We start from the raw sequence: 20810 nt of genomic DNA on the forward strand, positions 1-20810 counted from the left end.
TATATTTTGACAGCAGTTAGCTCTCTCTAACTAGAAATATGATAAGACAAGTGCGAAAAAATTGTAGGGTAGATTCAAGGTATGCCAGTTGTCCGGCGATTGCTATATTTTGACAGCAGTTAGCTCTCTCTAACTAGAAATATGATAAGACAAGTGCGAAAAAATTGTAGGGTAGATTCAAGGTATGCCAGTTGTCCGGCGGAACTTTCAAGAATGGTTGAGTGTATAGAGTGTAATGGCATTCTAGTTTGCAGCAAAAAAATGCTTATCAACACTTAGTGAACCAAATACTTTTATTAATTTTAGTATTTTTATTCAAATACGTATTAAATTAGTTTCAACAGTTAAAAATACTTTTCGTGATATTTATCAATTACTTTAAATAATCAAAGCCAAACGGGCTAAATTCCAAAGAGTTCATATTAGCACTACATGAGTATAATAATGATATTGTTGTTGTTGTTATCAGCAGCACCAACGGTCCGTATCCTATCTTCCCCCTGCTACCTCTTTTTCTTCCTTATCTCAGCCAAACAAGAAAGAAAAATAAAAATAAAAATGGCTGAAATGAGTGTACCCATTACTTCAATTCAATTCTTTCCTAAATCAGCACTCTGCTCCCTCTCAACCAGAAAATTTAACCCTCACGACTTGTGGGTTGGTTCAGCAATTGTATCTCCCAGCCCTAAGTTTTGCTTAAAGTCCAAGTACAATTCACTTCCTTTCTGTGCTGCTGCTGTGAAGGCTGCTTCTTCTTCAGAAAAAACTCAAACGGAGCCCATGATCCCTCCTTACAATGTCTTAATTACAGGTGGTTCCAAAGGTTAGTGGTTTGCCGCCCAAAAATTTCCAAAATACAGCCGTTGAAATGGGTTTTCTTATAATTTGGCATGTTACTCTTAACTTCAGTTTTTCTGTTTTCTTTCTGGAGGTAAACGATTGTTGATCTCGTGAACTTAGGTGTTTTCGCTACTCTCTGTTTAGGGTTCTGTGTTGAGCTTGCTTATCTCTGTTTAGGATTCAGTTGAGCTTTCAAAGGTCATATAGAAGAAGTAATCTGTAACGTTTATCTGTAACAATTTGATGTTAAACTTGGTCATTTTATCTGTAACTTTTAATCTTTGTAAGAACCCACTGAGAAACTTATAACTGTATGGCCAGAGATCAATGCCATTGTCAAAAGTTAAAGAAGGTTAGATTTGGTGTACACTGAGAAATAATGAACTCATTGGACATATTTTATGATTTGAGTTATGAAGTGGGAAATTGATTATTGAAGGCAGGGCTTGAACTACATCCAAAAGGACAATGGTGAAGTGGTATATGTTCTGACTAGTCATATGAAATATGAGAAACTTTAATGTTGGAAGATGTTACTAGATATCAGCCTGCATGAACTCTATGCTGGTTGACTAGTAGGTGTATACACGGCAACTTATCTTTCATTGATCAAAGATATATTTATAACAAGGATGTATTGCTAAACCAAGAAACACAATTATAAATAAGGTAGGTATCTACCAAATTCTTTTACACCAAATGTACAACTAAGAGAATATTTCTTACCAAATATACAACCAAGAGAACATATTGCTACCAATATGCAACCAAGAGAATATATTCCTCGTTATCCTTCCTCAAGTTGAACCATTGTAGAAAAAATGATCAACTTGTCTCGTAAGGACGAAAGTAACCCTCAAGCAAAGGCATAGTCAGTACATCTACAACTTGATCAATGAAGGAGTAGATATACCGAACTTGAAAGTTTTTTTGGCAAACTAAATCACCAACCAAAATGGAAGTTTATTTCCATGTGTTACGTTCGGGTATGAAGCACTAGATTAGCAGTTACATACATTGCACTAAGATTGTCACACCTAGGACATCTAAGCCAATCTTAGAAAGCTGGTTGTGAATCAACATTATGGCAGAGCTTGCAGCAACCAAGGCACGATACCCGGCCTCAGTGGACCGAGACACTGAAAGCTGCTTTTTGGCTGACCAAAAGGTAAGAGACCTAAAAGAGTTGCAAAACTTGTTGTGGAAGTCCTATTGTCGACATCTCTTGTGATGTAAAAGAAGAATCTATGTTAAATATTATTACTTTTTGCCAAGATAATGTTTTAGAGCTCAAGTCCAAACATATGGGCTTATTTTCAAGAAGCGCAAGAAGTCCAAGAAGCTCAAGATTGATTTCAAGAAGTCAAGATTCTTTCCTTCTTAAAATAGGATTTATTTTATTCCTTTTAGAATAAGGATTTTTCTTTTAGTAGGATTCTAGTTTCTTTTCTTTGTAGAATAGGGATTTTACTTTCCTTGTCTTTAGTTATTTTATTTCCTTGTTAAAATAAGAATTGTAGTCATCAAAGAAGAGACTCTAGGCCTATAAAAAGGGTTCTCTTGCCTTGTAGAAAAAAATTCACGTTTTTGAGCTTTGCCCTAATTTGCAATAAAGTGTTTTTCTCTATTTTGTCTTCTTTATCCTTGTTTTTGGTTCCAAGTAAGGTGGTGATAGTCTTTATCTTGTTTGCAATTGCGTGTGGTGTTTCTTTATCACGTTAATTGATTCCAAGTGGTGACTTTAGGAATCTTATAGTTCTTGATCATTCAAGAACACGTTTCTTGATCTAAATTCGTTTTTTTTAATCATATGATCATAACTTTCCTTGAACCGGTACATCACCAATATTTACTTGTTTTGAACGAGTAAATAGTTTTTCTTATAGTTCAGATCGTCACCTTTCATCTCGTTTTTGAATCATCAGATTCCGAGTTCTAAAGCTTGAGATACGCTGTTTCTTGAAACCGGCCTACAAACCACGTTTTTGTTTCAAGATCTTGATCCTGGTTGGTTCTTTGTTAACTCGAAGAATCACATCATCTTTCCCAATCAGCGTTACAAAACCATAAAGCACGTGTATACTATGAATTGGAATTCACAAACCATGTGTGGTCATGTCTCCAAATGTCGGAAAATATGTGTCACAATAGCCTAATGATGAATAGTGGGAGCATGCATAAAGTGGCTTACTTTATTGACAGAGTAAGTAATATCGTGTCAGGTGAAAGTGAGATACTGCAACTTACAAATAATACAACGAAACAGGGTTTCATCATAAAAGGTATCACTATCACCCAATGTAAACTTGTCAATCGGAGTAGATGGAGTAAAAATATCACTACAGGTAGCCATACCCGTTTGTAAGAGGAGGTCATTAATATACTTGGACTGATGAAGCATGAGTCCACTTTTTTTGCCATGTAGCCTTAAGGACTAATATAGAAGGTCCTTAACGAGGAATATATTCTTTTTGTTGTATATTTGATAGGAATATTTCTCTTGGTTGCTCTTGGTTGTATATTTGATGTGTGATACTAGGTGCAGGGGAGAACAATGGTGCTGACTCTGAAGTAGAAGTCACAAAGTGTTCATTTCAGACATGATGACCACAACAACCAAAGAAAAGATAAGAAGATGGCTTAGGCTCTGATACCATATAAAAATTGCAATCATCTGTATCTTTTTTGACTAAAAAGATATATTTATACGAAGATGTTTAGCTGAACAAGGAAACAACATTACAAGCAACATTGGTGTACAAGATTCTCATGTATCAAATATACAGCCAAGAGAGTATATTCCAGCCAAATATACATCCAATAGTAAACATACAACCAGGAGAATATGTTCCTATCAAATATACAACCAAGAGAATATCTTCCTTTTTAGTAGAAACCTTGCAGTAACTCCTTAGAAAAGAAATGCATGTGTTAAGTTAAGTGTGCTTTCAATCTCCCAAACTTATGAGGTTTAAGCTGAATAACCCTCATCCTCTGACTCATATGACGCGTCCTTAAAGTCGTCTCGATTATTTTTGGTTTACTTTAGATTGTGAACTCCGTAGTACTACAGGTGTAGGGAAGATCTTGGCACTTAGAGAAAGTAGTGAAATGGAATGTGATTTCATCTTTCCTGTTGCTTGTCTACGAAAGTTCCTAGTAATGCAAAAAGTGAGATATTGAAATTTCTAAAATGTCCCTCTCTTGAATTGAATGGAGACACATACTGGAGAACACTTGTAATATATGCAAATGAATAAATAAACTTATAAAGAAAGCCAAATTAGAAAAGGAGATCAGTCGGAGGAGGAAGAAAGGATCAACATCTTTTCTTGAATAAATTGAGATCAACTAATGCCATGATTGATAGTTATGGGATTAGTCAAGTATGTGTCGAATCTTTTCTCTATCTTTTACAATTTCTTTTTTAGTAAAGATATTTATTTAAATATTCCTTTTTAACTTCAACTTCAAATATTCTTTTTCTCAACTTCAATGAAATATTTTTCAAACGCCTTTCTTTCTGTGATGCAGTATTTCAGTAATCAGGTTTTGTCTAAACTAAGATATTCTGCATTATCTAATTTTGGAAGCATCCTACCAAGTTACTTTCTATCTATTTTTTCCACATTGGAGGATTTAGTGGAATGATTATTGCATTGTGAATAATGAGGTAGGTTCACAATCTCAAATTCAAAATTTAGATTCACGTGCCTTGAGAAAGTTGCTAATCATATCCTATTAAAAAGTTTCACTCATTCACGTGAAGGCTAGTATAAGATCCAGATTCACTGAGTCTGAAATTGGTCCCATGTGTAATCCAGACTGATCCGTAACTAGTAGCCTGACCTGGTGTGAAATTCTTGGAGCAAATGACAGGACTTCCTGGATCCATATTTCAGAGGATACAGCTTCTCAAGAAAGTATTTAGCACTCAGCACAAAACTTTTAGATATACCTGTCTCCCTTTTGCACCTTCCTATTGATTCATGACCACCTGGGTTTTTGAAGATAGACCTGAGAGTCATGAAATTGCTCTGAGTGAAACAAAATGAATATGGGGCATCCACCTAGCTGGCAGGGGAAAGATAGTTTGCATTGTAGCGTAGACCTTATTTATCATGGTCGAATAGCAAAGCATAACTGCTGATGGTATGATTAAGTAAACTTTACAGCCCTATTTCTTCAGCTAAATTATGTGATTCTGGATTTGTAGCTCCTTTGGGTGCTTAGTGTCCACCCTTTCCCCGACAATTCCTAAAATGCAGCTTTGGTTATTAAAATGTATAATTTCTTGTTTCATGGTTGAAAAAGCTGCCGACGCCTACTTGTAGGTGGTCACTTGAACCTCTTTGTAGATGGCTTTTATTGTTCTTTAGATGCCTTAGAACTCTTCACATCTTTTCTCCATTTTGATCCTTATTTTTTATCAACTGTGTAGTAACTAAAAGTTTGTATGCTGAAGCTTCACCCATGTTTTTGCATAATCACCGAATACATGGATTTGAATTAGATAGGGATGTAATATGTTCAATTTCCTGTTGCTTGACAAGTTCAATGGAATTCTTTACTTTCTAGCAAAGAGAGCCATAAAATTTGTAGCTAATGCCATGTGTTCGTGGATTATCTTTCAATCTGCCCACTTTGTTCTCAGAGTTGTTACATGGATACAGAATAAGTCTCACTGAAATATGCAGCAGTTTCTCTTTGTGATTTCACTTCATTATAGATGTCTAGAATCAACATCATTTTATTATTTCAGGAATAGGCTATGCATTAGCTAAAGAATTTCTCAAGGCGGGTGATAATGTCATCATTTGCTCCAGATCAGGTGATTTCATATCATAGCAACAATCTTTTGAGACCATGGACGTTAATGATGTCATTAACCAATAGATTATTGGGTTTCTCATTGTTCATTTCCTCTTTCTTTTTTTTCTTTTTCTTATTGGTTGTGAAAAGGCAGTCAATTGTGTAATAATGATATATGCAGAATATATAGTGGGATCATGGTAATAGATGTGCCATTAGTGGTGTACCTTAGTTCGAGAATCATGACGATATAGGAGTTTGGGATAGATCTAAGGTGGAGACTTGTCGCCAAATGCAAGGCTGAGATTCAGCCAACTCTGCAACTGGGGGCCTGAGATTTGGCCAACTCTCCACTGAACATTGTCTTAGATGTCTGGGGATCTTTCGCTTGTTATACCGAACTAAAGTATAGTCTTTACCAAGTTCTCCTTTAAAAAGATGTCAGACCCTGTCTTAACTTGGACCCAGAAATATTTGATATTTCTCAAAAAACTAAAAGCCATCTCTGAATCTTGAAACTGAATATAAATGTTTTTCTTTAGCAAGTTGTGGAGGATTAAGTATGATTAATGAATGAACTTCTGTTTACCTATCAAAAGTCAAAAAATAAAAATGAAAGGAGTACAACTCTGTTAATGCAACTTCACTTTCCAAAGTTAGAGCAACTAAGGTCTGAGAAGGTCTGATGACCAATATTGATTCTTCTTATTGAATAGAAAAGAAATCCAGACCTTCGAGCCAATGAAGATTGAAGACCGAGAAAATTTTATAGCCAATATCATTCCAAGCTCCATGTTAGAATTTGGACATTACAATTAAGTAAGAAGTGATGAGACTGGTGTAAGTGCAGTTTTTTATGTTCCTTGTCAATGTGTTACTCAATTAAATACTCATTGATCAAGTCATTTACTCCATAATCTTCATAGTTTGGTAGATCTTTGCTTACACATATAACGGCCTTTAATGGGCCACATAATCAAGGAAATTATATTGCACTCAAGGATGTGGCTTAGTGAAGTAGATACAAACCTTGAGGACGAGTGTTCAGATTCACAGAGAAAAAAAAATGGGTGGTTTCTTTCCTTCTGCATAAGTCTTGGTAGACAGATTTACCCAGTATTTGTATTGATGGAGGTAGCAGGTATCCTGTGGAATAGTCGAGGTGCACTTAAGTTGACCCGTACGTCACCGTTGTAGAAAAAGCTAATTATGTAGTTAGCTCCTTAAACTTGACGTGATTTATCTTGTAGACATCTTAACTTTGCTAGTGACTATTTAGTTACATCTTCTTGGCATAAATGTGTTTCCAAAACACCAAGTCCAACTGACCATGTGTCTGACTAACAATCGGCGGTGATTTGTCAAATGAATGAACAAACAATGACACGTGTAATTTATAAGGAAAAAAAGAAATATAGTATTTAAAAGGTTCCATCTTCCCCGTTTCAGAACCCTTTCCCCTACTTCTTTGTTTAACAACCCTTCTCCACAAAAATTCCTCATCTCCCAATAGTTTGAAACAAAGGACAAATGGGAAGGGCAGTCAAATATACTGGTTGAAAAGATCGATGGGTGGCTATCAGTTTTCTGCCCGGCCATGACTAGACCTATCGTTGGTGACCTCAATCTCTATGTGCAAGTGATGAGTTGTGCAGTGGTGGTTGGAACTTCTCTCTTTTTATTTCTTATTGCTCTCTTCAGGCACTAGAAATTTGATTGCTCGATTATTGCATTTATCCGTTCTTGGAGATGGTGTTAAAATACAAAGGCAATGTGATTGATTTTGTAAGGAATTTAGGAGCTTTGGTTGTGGTAGAAGCTGGTGGGTTCTTTGTCCCATTTTTGGTTCTTTCTTTCTGATTATGGTCAGATTCCTCTCAAGGAAGACAAATCTGTACTCTTGATGACCCACTAGAGCCTTATAACAGCCCAAATCTTTTGTATATTGTCTGAACTCAATAATATATAGCAGCCTATAAATTTATGGCTTTCAGGTTGTCTCAACCTATTCCTCTTATTGACAGGACATTATGATAGTAGATTTTACGTTTTCAGGTGAAGGAGATGAGGTGATTGAGAAGCCCCACCCCCGCTGCCAGCTTCTTTTTCATTGGTTCCATCGACTTCTTCCAAGAAAAGTAAGGAAGAAGAATGTGGTGATTAAAAATGAAAAAAAAAAAACAGAAAAAGCATAATTTTAGTCATTTATACGCTAAAGTGACACAGGTTTTGCCATGTCAGCATGAGGTGTTTATGAGACACACATCTGTCAAGAATAAGTGTAAACGGTCACTGGTATAGTTGAAGTGTCTACTTGAAAAATCGCGCCAAGTTTAAGGGGCTATCTAGGTATTTAGCCAAACAAAAATCAAGGGAATCATATCATTTAGGGTGTGATGTCCAATTAAAGCGATCTGAACTTGAGTGGGCTATGCAATGAAAGCTATATCATTGTTCTCCACATTACTAAAGCAAAGAGATGGAAAGCACATAAATACTTCAACTACTGTTAGTTCCTTTTTTGGTTGCTACAGTAATATAAGAAAGAAAATGAAATGGTACAAGGCTAAGTACAGCTATGATCGGGATGTTTTTGATGACAATTAGCATTACTCGATGGATACTATAGGACTCAGCTTGTTGTGATTGTTCTGCCTACCAAATAGAAGAAGATGAAGGAGTAGAAGATTGGAAACCAATATGTGTGAATATGGCTGAAATGAATTTTTTACCTGCACACTATTGTAGGAGGTAAAACTAATTTGTTGGATGAATTTCTCTTGAAAAGGTATTTATAATAGTTTCATCCCATTTTCTTATCCAGTTTTGTTAAGGATGAGAATGGACATTCGAGATTTTAGGAATGTAAATATAAGAAGCTACGGCTTGTGGGAAGGAAAAAAAAAGAAGCTGCACGATTTGGGTAAGTGATTCCTAGACATTAAGTACCACACATGCAAATTAAGGAAATAGTGAAAAGCAATCGATGCAATCTTATTAGGATAAGGCAAATAGGATGCTGGCTACTTAATAGCCTATTTGGTCAAGTTTCTTTTTGGCCAAAAATGCTTTTTTGGCCAAAAGTGTTTTTTTGGGCCAAAAGTGTTTTTTAGCCCATAAGTGCTTTTTTTTCCAAAGTTAAGGTGTTTGGCCAAGTTTTAGAAGGACAAAAGTGCTTTTGAGTAAAAGTAGAAATAATTTTTGAGAAGCGGGAAAAAGTAGTTTCTTTCGAAAAGCACTTTTTTGAAAAATACTTTTGAGAAAAATACACTTAGAAGCACTTTTTAAAAGTTTGGCTAAATACTAATTGCTGCTCATAGCAGTGTTGTGAAGAGCGTGAAGTGAGGAAAAGCGACAAACCCCTTTTCGTTTAAAGCGAGAAGCGAGAAGTGAAGCGGAATTTAAAAAAAATATTAAAATAAATACTGCATAGACAACACATGTAACTGTAAGCAAATGTTCAATACTTCAATGTAAAAACTAAAAAATGGCATTTATCAGGGGCAGACAGATCATGGATGCAGTTCAAATAGCTAATGAATGCATTGACACAAGGAAAATAACCAAAGAGCCGGGATGCTATGCAAGCTGGATATAGAAAAAGCATATGACCATTTGAATTGGGAATTCCTTCTTAATACTCTAGGAAGGATGGGCTTTGGAGGAAGGTGGATTGGTTGGATAAGATACTGTATCTCAACAGTAAGCTTCTCAATCCTGATCAATGGGGCCCCAGCTGGTTTTTTCCAATCTCAGAGGGGGCTAAGACAAGGGGATCCTCTTTCTCCTTTTCTGTTCATTATAGCCATGGAAGGACTCATTGACCTGGTAAAGGTAGCTCAAACAAATGAATGGATTAGAGGTTTTAAAGTGAGTAGCAGAGCTAATAGCAACATGAGGATATCACATCTGCAGTACGCTGACGATACCTTAGTGTTTTGTGAAGTTGAAAGAGAACAGGTAAAGATACTTAGGGTGATTTTCATCCTATTTGAAGCAATATCTGGGCTACACATTAACTGGCAGAAAAGTTTCATCTACCCAGTTAATAAGGTGCCAGATATACAAGGCTTGGCCAACATTCTGGGTGGGAAAGTAGGGGAGCTGCCAACCGTATATCTGGGGATGCCTCTGGGTGCAAAAAGTAAGGCAAAAAGCATATGGAATAATGTGCTGGAGAAATGTGAGAAGAAACTAGCAAATTGGAAAAATCAATACCTGTCCACGGGGGGGAGATTGACTCTTATCAACTCAGTGCTTGATGCCATGCCTACATACATGATGTCCTTATTCCCAGCTCCAGTGCATGTAGTGAAAAGAATTGATGCTATGAGAAGGAACTTCATGTGGGAACGCAACAGTGAGAAAAGGAAGTTTCATCTAGTGAAGTGGAATGATCTGACTACCAGCAAAAGCCCAGGGGGCCTAGGAATCAAAAATTTGAAAGTGCAGAACCAATGTCTAATGATGAAGTGGCTATGGAAACTGGCAGCAGATGACCAAACATTGTTGATAGAGGTCATTAGGGAGAAATATGGAAGAGAAGGTAACTGGACAACCAAGCCAGTGAGAAGTCCATATGGGGTCAACTTATGGAGATCAATTAGAAACCTTTGGCCAAAAGTGACTAACAAGGCAAAGTTCAAAGTAGGAAGTGGAAGTAAAGTATCCTTATGGAATGATAACTGGCTAGGTCAAGGAACCCTGAAGAATCTCTTCCCTGAGATTCATGAACTGAATCAGCAACAACAAGCAACTTTAGCAGAGGTTTGGACAGCCCCGGGATGGAACCTCACCTTCAGGAGAATGTTAAACGATTGGGAGATTGACAGACTCACTGAGTTCTATAGGGTCTTGGAACAGTTCAATGGAACCAATACAAGCCAAGACCTTATCATGTGGCAAGGGAATGGGCAGGGAAAGTTCTCAGTTAGGAGTGCATACAAAGAATACAACATGTCTAATAATCAAATAGGATGTTGGCCATGGAAGATGATATGGAAAGTCAAAATTCCATACAAGGTCACTTGCTTCACATGGTTATTGACAAAAGATGCAGTCCTAACACAAGACAATTTAATAAAAAGAGGATTCCAACTGTGCTCTAGGTGTTACTTATGTGGGGATCAAGCAGAGACAATCAACCATCTCTTTTTGCATTGCAAATTCACTATTCAGATATGGATTTTCATTAGTCTTAAGGAGAATCTCATGGGCAATGCCGGGAAGAATCCTTGATACTCTAGCTAGCTGGAATAAAGAGGGAGCACTTTCGAGAGACAAAGAGAGATGGAGAATTGTCCCAGCTTGCATTTGGTGGACAATATGGGAAGAGAGAAATCAATGGTGCTTTGAAGATAAATTCAACAACATTCAGAGGATAAAGATGAAATGTGTAGCTCTTTTTTATTTTTGGTGTAAAGGGAAAATTTTAGAGGATCATGAATCCATCTTAGATGCCCTAGATTCATTGTAAGAAGATCAAGGGTGAACAGTGTCCTTTTTGTCTAGTTTTGTATGGACACCCACATTGTAATTATGGATGACTTCACAATTTCAGTGAAGTCTTTATATTAATACAAATTGTTACCTTACTCAAAAAAACTAAAGAGTAGCATCAATTAAAGCACAAAATGAGCATCCTATTCTTCTACAAGATTGTCAAATTCTTGTATTCCACTATCATTATTATATTGCTCGTCATCTTCTTCAACTTCTTCTTCTTCATCAACTAGGGACAAAGTAGCTGCTTCTTTTCAACGAAGGGCAGTACACCATTCTGTTAAAAACTGGGCAGCATTTCAAGTGAAAAAACAGTGAAAGAAGAACTGGGCAGCATTTCAACGAAGAGGAGAAGACTGAGAAAGAAGAATTGAAGGGAAAAAGAAAAATTTGCCAGCATTTCGCTGCTATTTGGACGCTGAAACAGTGAAAGAAAAAGGAGGAGGAGGAGGAGGAGGAGGAGGAAATCACATACCTGGACCAAGCTTGATGAATTGAAGATGAAAAGTGTAGAAAACTTGGAACCCTAGTCGCCTCTTTCTCTCTGTTGCTGCCGGTACTCGTATGTTTTAATAAAAGACCACCTTTTTAATTAAATAGTTGGCAGGTGTTTAAAACAGAGAAGCGCTCGCTTCAGTCGCCTCTCTTCGCATCGTCGCTTCTCACTTTTTAGTGGGAAGCACATGCTTTTGCCTACCTGCTACGCTTCATATAGCAGAAGCGGTCAGATGGTTGCCTTGCTTCGCTTCTCTCTTTAAGCGAGGAAGCGACCGCTTTTCACAACCCTGCTCAAAAGTGCTTTTCAAATTAATTAGCCAAATACAAGCTGCTTCTCACCAAAAGTACCTTTTTGGAAAGCACTTTTGAGAATTTTGAGAAAAACACTTTTTAAAATAAGCTGATTTTAGAAGCTTGGCCAAATAGGCTATAAATAGGTGATAGTATGGGTTGAACGGAATAGAGCTATTGAACTTAACATAACAAAGAAAGGAAGAGAATTTGCTGATGTAGTTTGAATTAAAGATGTGGAGGGATGGCATATTTATGATCTAGATTGATCTCTTTTGAAGTCCTATGCCAATAATTGCTGCTATCCTACCTTGCTGAATCTTGTCCAAATCCTGAACTCACCATAATTGGACAAGCATAAGACTGATGATCTGGCGCGTAACCTGGTTACATGAGTTTTGTTCTCCTCAATTCGTAATCTTGTAACTCGTGAGGAAGTGTTCTTATTCTCTTTTTACTGTTTTAAAGCTCACACTATTTTTATGTTAGCTCTTCAGATCCCCCTACTCCTGAATGACAACGAGAACACAAATTCTTTGGGAGATGTAGTTCAAAACTAAATGTAATTATGTCTTTAGAGTTGACTAGTTCGTTTCTTTGACAGATGAAAGAGTTGTATCTGCTCTTGACAGATTAAGAGTTGAAACGGGGAAGCAGCATGTGTGGGTATCTCCATTCTAACTTCATTTCTTGATACATCTTTATTTGTTCTTTGATACTTTCTAATTGCTCATCCATAGTTTATGAACTTCAATCTGCTGGTTGTATGATGAATGTTTTATATGTCTAATGACTAAGATACCATTATGGGAATAATATTTTCTGTGCTTCATGTCTATCAATTGACTTTAACTTTGATGTCCTGAAAGTTCTGTTGGAAGTAAAGTTGTAAAGTAAACAAAAGGTCCCGAAATATATTTACTGATCCTTTCAGGTGTTTTAGGCTTTCTTTACATGCTTACCTTAAGTATTATTTCGTCTTCACATGCTAGTTAATAAATCAGATCCATATGCAGGGCACCAGGTGTGATGTTAAAGAGGGAGAAGACGTGAAGAACTTAGCTGCCTTTGCGAAGCAAAAGCTTAAATACATTGACATATGGGTATTTTATCTGGATCCTCAATTTGCTTGAGTTGATATGGCTACTAAAGCACTTCGAGTCATTTTGGTTTTGGACTCCAATATATTCGCATGTTCACAGTCAATATGATTTCATCGGGATAATCTAACGCATCAAATATCTGGTAAAAATGAGTTGGTAAAAGGAAAGAGGAAAACTTTGCAGTGAGTATTTTAAAGTTGTACTCCCTTTATGTGATGTAGTTTGACTGAGCACGGAGTTTAAGAGTGAAAGAAAGATTTTTGAAACTTGTGGTTTAAAACAAGTCATAGATATTTGTGTGACTATAAATCATCCATTAAGGGTAAAATAGAAGTTTAAAGTAAAATTATTTCTAAATATAAAAAGGTATCTCTGTTTTTGGGACAGACTAAAACAGAAAGTGCATCACATAAATTGGGACAAAGGAAGTAATTTATATAAGTACTTTTTTGTCAATCCACCCCAAGGTGGTAATTTTGTATTTTAGTTTGTCTTTAAGAAGAAAAGTTAAGATGTTATTCATTGAGAAACTTATATGTTGAAATGTTGATATTCTAATTTTCGTTGGTTGCTTACAAATTCTCGAGCATGATGCAGATCAATAATGCAGGATCAAATGCATATAGCTTCAAACCCCTGGCAGAAGCTTCTGATGAAGATCTAATGTGAGCTCTTTTACACTTCACTTGTGTCCTATCTTTGTTTATTGAAGGTGTTCATGAACTCGATTTGCATGCAGTCAAGTTGTCACTACAAATACTCTTGGTTTGATGATATGTTGTCGTGAGGTAAATTGTGTTGCTCGGTTGTTGAATTCCTCTTTGTTGATCAGCCTCTGTTTGCTAACACTTGTTATTTTAGGCTATAAACTTGATGCAGAATCAGCCTCGAGGAGGTCATATTTTTAATATTGATGGGGCTGGTTCAGATGGAAGACCAACCCCCAGGTATCTTTATTCCTTTCCTAGTGGCACTCAACTTATGCATAATGTATCAGAAGAGATTGGGCCGTTTGCTAGAACAATTTCATAAGGGAGGTTTGAGAAGTGAATAACTTATCAAGAAAAAGTATCTCATTTTGCTCCATATCCCCGGAATGTCACCTGGATGTCTCACATGGTGCACAAAATGCTTCTCATTGACATTGGTTCATCAACCAAGAATTTGCCCTACTTTTGAAATTGGAAACACAAGAGTTCTTTCTTAACTTTACCAACCTCTGGGTGGAAACATCAAGTTGGTCCTTTAATAACTGGACCTTAAACTCATTAAGTACAACCATTATGCAAGTTAAAAGTCAGTTGGTAAGAAAGTTATGGAAAACCTTCGTGCGAGAATAGTATCTCTAAGAACCATTAAATGTGTTGCTTTAGTCTGTTGCGCAGACTCTTCAAAACAGCTGCCACACCCGTGTCAGATCCTCCAAAAATGCACTACTTTTGGAGGATCCGACATGCACCCATCGACATTTTCGGAGAGTCCGAGCAACATAGGCTTCAGTACATGCATGTGTTATGCGATTATTTAATTGGAATTTGACCTGCTTCTGCACATCTGTTGCAGTTTCTTTGCAGATTTTTGCTTGTCCGTTTATCTTCATGATCTGAGGGAAGGAGGGAGGGAGGGAGGGAGGCTATAAAAAGATTTTCTAGAAAGGGACTGAAGAAGAAATTGGATTATGATTTGTTTTTCAGTTCCAATTTTCGGCACCCTCATCTTTTTTCTTTTATAGCAGAAAATGGGTAAGAGTGCAAAGGGAACTGGGAAAAAATCAAAGCTTTTGATTCAAGTTTTCTGAAACCTCACCGTAGCGCCCCAAAGTTAAATTTTAATAAAAAGTTCATGGGAGGCAAACTTCAAGTTTGTTTCAGACAAGAAGGATAAAACAATAATCATCTAAACAGCTTAATAAATATTCTTTAGTTAGACGCATTTGGTTGTTGCTAGAGTAAACTTAACTTTCTGTGTCCTGAAGCTCAAAATATCATAGCTGATCCTATTCCATGATAATCCTTGAACTGCTACATGATACATCCTCTGACCAATTGTAAAAGTGTTATGACTTCAAATAATTACTGGTGGCTAGAAGCGTTATGACTTCAATACATGATGTTGCGTCATTAATAGATCAAGTAACATACTTTGGAACAAAATTGGTAACGTGTCATGCTTGAATATTAAACAATTATCAATATGTCCTTGATTGTCTCTTCAAGTTTTCTCTTTAGGTTGTCTGCTCCCATCTCCATTTTTGTTTTTCGAATGTGCCCCTTCTATTTGTTTCAGATTTAATCTTTCTTTATGAAATCCCTTGTAGATTTTTAATATCTTGAAAGTGCATTGCTATCAACTTCATATAGGAGGTCACTAGTTAGAATAATGCAACTAGTTTCTCACTTGCATCCCTTCTCGCAGTTCTTCTCAGTGATGGGTCTTGTTTCCTTTTCCTTCTTCAGATTTGCTGCATATGGAGCGACAAAGCGCAGTGTTGTGCACTTAACCAAATCATTGCAGGCATGTACTCAGTTTGCAACCTAAAATATATTTATATATGTATATGAAAACATTCCCTCTCTAAGTCTTTATGCTTTTATGAGGCAGCTTACACTATTAAATTTTGTATTAGAATAGGCAGACGATTCGAGTCTCACCGCTACCTATCAACAAATATATCCATGTGCTTGGGAAGGAAAAAGAATTAGGTGCGTACATAAGGGGATGTGTTACAGAATTAAAATAAAGAAATTTGTCCTGTCTAACAATTTTAACATACTCCCTCACCCTTCTCCCCGGGTTGTTGTCAAATTCTATGCAAGATCATTTAGATGAGGCTCCCCTTGTTGGTTGTTCAATTCTATGCAGGATCATTTAATGTTGGGTTTGATATTAAGACACATGAATTTTGCTAATTTTGAGTTCCAGGATGATCAATTATCCATGTAATCTGAAAGTTTTCATCACGTGCTTGGCACCCTAAATAATGAATGGCTGAGAGGATAAAGGTCAAGACTAGTTAAAGACATGAAAAATCACGGATTATACTTCTATTTTCCTGTATTATTTTCCCATACAGCTGCCACAGAAAACTGGAATTACATAATTCTTGAAATCATAAAATACAACTTTGATAGATGAAGTATTAAATCAACATTTCACAAAATGTTAAACCTGCAGTTGGAAGACTTGAATGCTGGCTGGCCTTCATCCTTCTTAGATGCGTCTCTATGTAGCAAAAGCAGGATAGCTGCAAAAGTTATGTCATTGTGCAATCTGGTGTCACCTTTGTTCTCTCTGATATATTTCGTGATGAATTATCACAGCATAGATATTTTTGATTTTGCTGCAGGCAGAATTGGAAATGCAAGATGTTAAAAATGTTATAGTGCATAATCTATCGGTATGCCCTGCTTCATTTATCTTGTGATCTTATAGTGCGTCTTGGATTATTGAGAAGATTGCTCGTCTTTTTTATTTGAATTATTATGATTATTTTGTGGGTGTTATTCTCATTTCTTTTGCTGTATATTGAATATGCCACGTTTTTTTGTCTGATGTGATTCTGATAAGCGTGCTAAGTTCCTAAAAATGATGAGTATAAAGCATCTCTTATGTTGTCAAGTTTGAGATAGAAAATCCTAACAAATATTCCATCTTACATGTAATTCATCATTTTTAAAACATACTAATGATGACAAACAAATAATAGAAAAAAGGGCAGCCCGGTGCACTAAGCTCCCGCTGTGCGCGGGGTCCGGGGAAGGGCCGGGCCACAAGGGCCTATCGTATGCAGCCTTACCCTGCATTTCTGCAAGGGGCTGTTTCCACAGCTCGAACTCGTGACCTCCTGGTCACATGGCAGCAACTTTACCAGTTACGCCAAGGCTCCCCTTCCTAATTTATGTGAAATTGATCTTGTGATAGTACAGAACCCTGAATCTTGTTTTCCTGGGACAATTCTGAGAACATGGCAATTGCACTTATAATTCCACCATAATTCTTGCCACCTTGATGATTTGCTTGCAAAGTTTGCATTTTACATGCAGATGATAAATTGTAGATACTTGATAGTCTCAACGCCCAATGGTGGTGCAAATCAAAGCTTTTGTGCTGACGACATGATAGATTCCAGATATATAAGAATATAAGCTATTAGTTGCTGATTTTGCATATTGGATGAAGTGCCAGACCCAACAACAACAACCCAGTAAAAATCCTCAAGTGGGGTCTGGGGAGGTAGAGTGTACGCAGACCTTACCTCTACCTCGGTGAGCTAGAGAGGTTGTTTCCGAAAGATCATCGGCTCAAGAAGACGAAAATACACAATAGATCAGTGAAAACAACAAAAGCCAGAAAAGTAATATCATCATCGTAAGAGCCAGAAAAAAGCAATAACAATAACCAGTAATAATGCCATAGAACTATGAAAAAGAAAAAAAAATAGTGTGGAAACTACATAACCACTAACACCCCAAGGCGAAACACTATCAGCCTAGCCCTGCCCCCAGTACAAAGTAGAAAGACGCTCGACTCCCTCCTAACCTACAACCCTAATGCTCGACCTCCACACCTTCTTATCAAGAGCCATGTCCTCGGAAATTTGAAGTCGCACCATGTCCTGCCTGATTGCCTCACCCAAATACTTCTTAGGCCGTCCTCTACTCTCCTCGTACCTGCCGATGCCAATCGCCCACCTCCTAATCGGGACATCTAGGTTTTTCTTCCGCACGTGGCCGAACTATCTAAGCTTCGCTTCCCACATCTTGTCGTCCATGGGAACCACGCCCACCTTCTTTCGAATATCTTCATTCCTAATCTTATCTAGCCTAGTGTGCCGGCACATGCATCTCAATATCCTCATTTCTGCCACTTTCATCTTCTGGATATGAGAATTCTTGGCTGCCCAACACTCAGCCCATACAACATGGCCGGTCTAACCACCACTCTATAGATCTTGCCTTTAAGTTTCGGTGGCACTTTCTTGTCACACAGGACCTACTGATCTAATTTTTTATATAACATATTTGTGGCAGATAACCGTTGCATTGCAAAAATGTATTTCCTATATGGCGTAGAGAGATTGAGGACCTATGTAACTTTAGTTGAGATCCATAAATGTTTACCTCAAATACTTTCATAGTTTTGTTTTGGGGCCCTTTTTCCTGGCTATGAGATTACATTCTGCTATGTATCCTAGAATTGGCTCTTTATATTTGGACTCCCAACGTGTGATTGCTCTTACTTCTCTATCATTTGTCTCCATTCAATCCTGTTATATCTGAACCCACATTCAACTCATATTGCAGCCTGGGATGGTCACAACTGATCTTTTAATGTCTGGTGCCAACACGAAGCAGGTAACATGCTGATTAAAACTTACTTATGTTCTTGCATTTAGGGTCTGTCTTGCACTCTTCTTGAAAATAAAAAGTTACAACAGTTTTATGTTTAATGCAGGCCAAGTTCTTCATTAACGTTTTGGCAGAGCCAGCAGATGTGGTGAGATTTTAATATCTTAAGTAGATGATTTTCTATTTGTTGTTGTTAGAAAATGAATATGAAATCTGTCGCGTCCTCACCTGCTTCATCTTAGGTTTCGCGTATACGTCTATTTTTACAGGTTGCAGAGTATTTAGTCCCAAACATTAGATCAATTCCGACCAATGGATCAAGAAAGCCTACTTACATACGTTTCCTCACAGGATTGAAAGCATATTCCCAAATATTTTCAGTTAAGTGGAACAGTTTGCTACTATTATATGCTTCACCTCTTTCCGCCTGAAAACACCTTCTCCTACACAGCTCAACACCCAGGTACCTGCCTCCCTGGCATCCGATTTCTTTCTAATGATATCATGATTTTGTATTGCCATGCAGAGGATTGCATTTGGTGCTAGAAGGAATCGGTATGTTCTTGAAGATTGATGAATCGACGGGTCCAAATGGATGATTGGGGTTCAAATTTATCTCTCATCTTTTTGCTCACAACTTGTGTATATCATTGGAAGCCTTACCATTTTTGACGAGGACAAAGCCATGTAAGAGGTTGGGATAGAATGAGCTTATGCTTAAAAGAGTGTCTGTATCTTACTTCTTATTGACCTATTTAGATAAACAATCAAAAGGAAATTTTCTTTTCACTACAAATTCTTTTTATATGTTCTAAATTAATTTTAATACTAAAATTGTGATTAGTAGTTTCTTTATTGTGTAAGTTTAGTATAGTTGTGCTTTGCCGTTGGAGTTTAAATCTGTACATCCACTCTCTCATATCTCTATGTTACGGAAGTACTTGCTTAACCTGGTACTTGTTATCCCTTTCCAACTCGGATAATAAGCAATCCTACAAAGAAGTTTCATAACCATTGTGGACCAGCAAATTCGCAAGTTGAGGTCTAAAGAAGTCGCTTCAATCAAAGTTCTTTTGAGGAATCATTCCGCTGAAGAAGTCACTTGGTTAGCCGAGAGTTACATGCGACGTATCCACATGTCTTCCACACCAAAGGTATGACTTGTTTCAACATTCTAGGATGAAACTTTTTAAGTGGGAGAATGTAACGCCACATTACTCTATGTAGCTCTTTTACACGTCTTTAGTTCTTATAATGCTTAATATGGGTGGTTTTAAGTTATTGGTAGACTGTGAATGTGTGTGTTTGATATGGGGATAGCAATCCATGTTTTGGATGATACGGAAGAGTTTAAATTGGACTTAGGCTGGAAAATGGCATCATTTTCAAAATCCACGTTGTACTGCAATCGAAACAAGGTTGCAGCACAACACTGGGAGGCAGCCCAAGCTGTGGATAAAGAGTTGTGTGATCACAACCAAGAAGTATGCGTAGTAGTGCTACAGTCGCAGCATACTTTCTGCATTTGTAGCCAAACGTGGTGTCAAGGACCCTTCCTAACGTAAGAGGAGCTAAGATTGTAACAACGTGTGTTCTCCATCCAGGCAACTGCTACTTGAATATGACTGCAATCACAGCCCGTGATGCTGCGACTGCAAAATATCTGTCCCAAGTCTTCTTCCACCCTGGGCAAACATCCCCCAAATTGTTAGCAAATGCCATCATATGATCCTAATAGTGGCAATCGCATTTATACATGCCAGGCCCAAACAGCTGCAATTAGTGGTGGCAAAATGGATTTTAAAAAAATAGTTATCCATCCACATTATCCAGTAAAATATGGATTGGATATTGAACTTTTTTAAAACGGTCAAATATGGATAAGATTCTAATTATCCACTTATTAAATGGATAAACAATGGATAACCAGGGTTATAAACTTTACATTTGCAAAGACTCAGGTTCCTCAAGTTTGGGAGATTAGGAATTCTTTCAAAAATGATCATATTTAAGAAATCATAGATATCCACCGGGTAATGAATTTCGTATCCTTATTCAATACGGGTTGGGTTGGATAATTTATCCATTTTTGCATTACTCGTTTTCGACCCGTCCATATCCGAGTGACCCACCCAATTGCCCCAGCTACAATTAAGACCCCTTTGTGAAAATTTTCACATTTTTCATACTTCTCAGACTAGGGCTCGGCCAAGAAGGGTTATATCCTTTACAAAAGAACATAGTTGACAGGGTAGTACTATAGTGAATCCCTGGTGATAGACGTTACATTTGATCAGGATTAGGAACCTTGCTTTAATAAAAATAGGGTCTCGAATCTCAAGATGGTGGAGCATGATGGTACCGTTGTACAAGAACAAAGGCGATATCCAGAAATGTAACAACTATAGGGGTATCA

The 20810-nt window shown here is 37.2% G+C and overlaps 1 protein-coding gene across 1 annotated transcript; it reads left to right on the plus strand.

Annotated features, from left to right (window-relative positions):
* Nucleotides 1–455: 455 nt before the first annotated feature.
* On the plus strand, nucleotides 456–19237 carry LOC109240921 (chlorophyll(ide) b reductase NOL, chloroplastic). Its single transcript, XM_019407607.1, has 14 exons — nucleotides 456–823; nucleotides 5603–5671; nucleotides 12548–12609; nucleotides 12960–13046; nucleotides 13644–13711; nucleotides 13786–13834; nucleotides 13908–13993; nucleotides 15503–15560; nucleotides 16221–16298; nucleotides 16393–16443; nucleotides 18350–18400; nucleotides 18501–18542; nucleotides 18664–18774; nucleotides 18921–19237. Exons 1-14 carry the CDS (start codon nucleotides 559–561, stop codon nucleotides 18966–18968), a joined length of 1125 nt encoding a protein of 374 aa, XP_019263152.1. The 5' UTR covers nucleotides 456–558; the 3' UTR covers nucleotides 18969–19237.
* The last annotated feature ends 1573 nt before the right edge of the window (nucleotides 19238–20810 follow it).

This window comes from Nicotiana attenuata, unplaced genomic scaffold (assembly GCF_001879085.1).
Source record: "Nicotiana attenuata strain UT unplaced genomic scaffold, NIATTr2, whole genome shotgun sequence".
Lineage (NCBI taxonomy): Eukaryota > Viridiplantae > Streptophyta > Magnoliopsida > Solanales > Solanaceae > Nicotiana > Nicotiana attenuata.

What these genes read in the sequence shown, in the direction of transcription:
- LOC109240921 (XM_019407607.1), top strand. Translation starts at nt 559, where the DNA reads ATGGCTGAAATGAGTGTACCCATTACTTCAATTCAATTCTTTCCTAAA. An exon ending in CATCATTTGCTCCAGATCAG is followed by an intron (nt 5,672 to 12,547) that starts GTGATTTCATAT and finishes TTTCTTTGACAG; the next exon opens with ATGAAAGAGTTGTATCTGCT. An exon ending in AAAGCAGGATAGCTGCAAAA is followed by an intron (nt 16,299 to 16,392) that starts GTTATGTCATTG and finishes ATTTTGCTGCAG; the next exon opens with GCAGAATTGGAAATGCAAGA.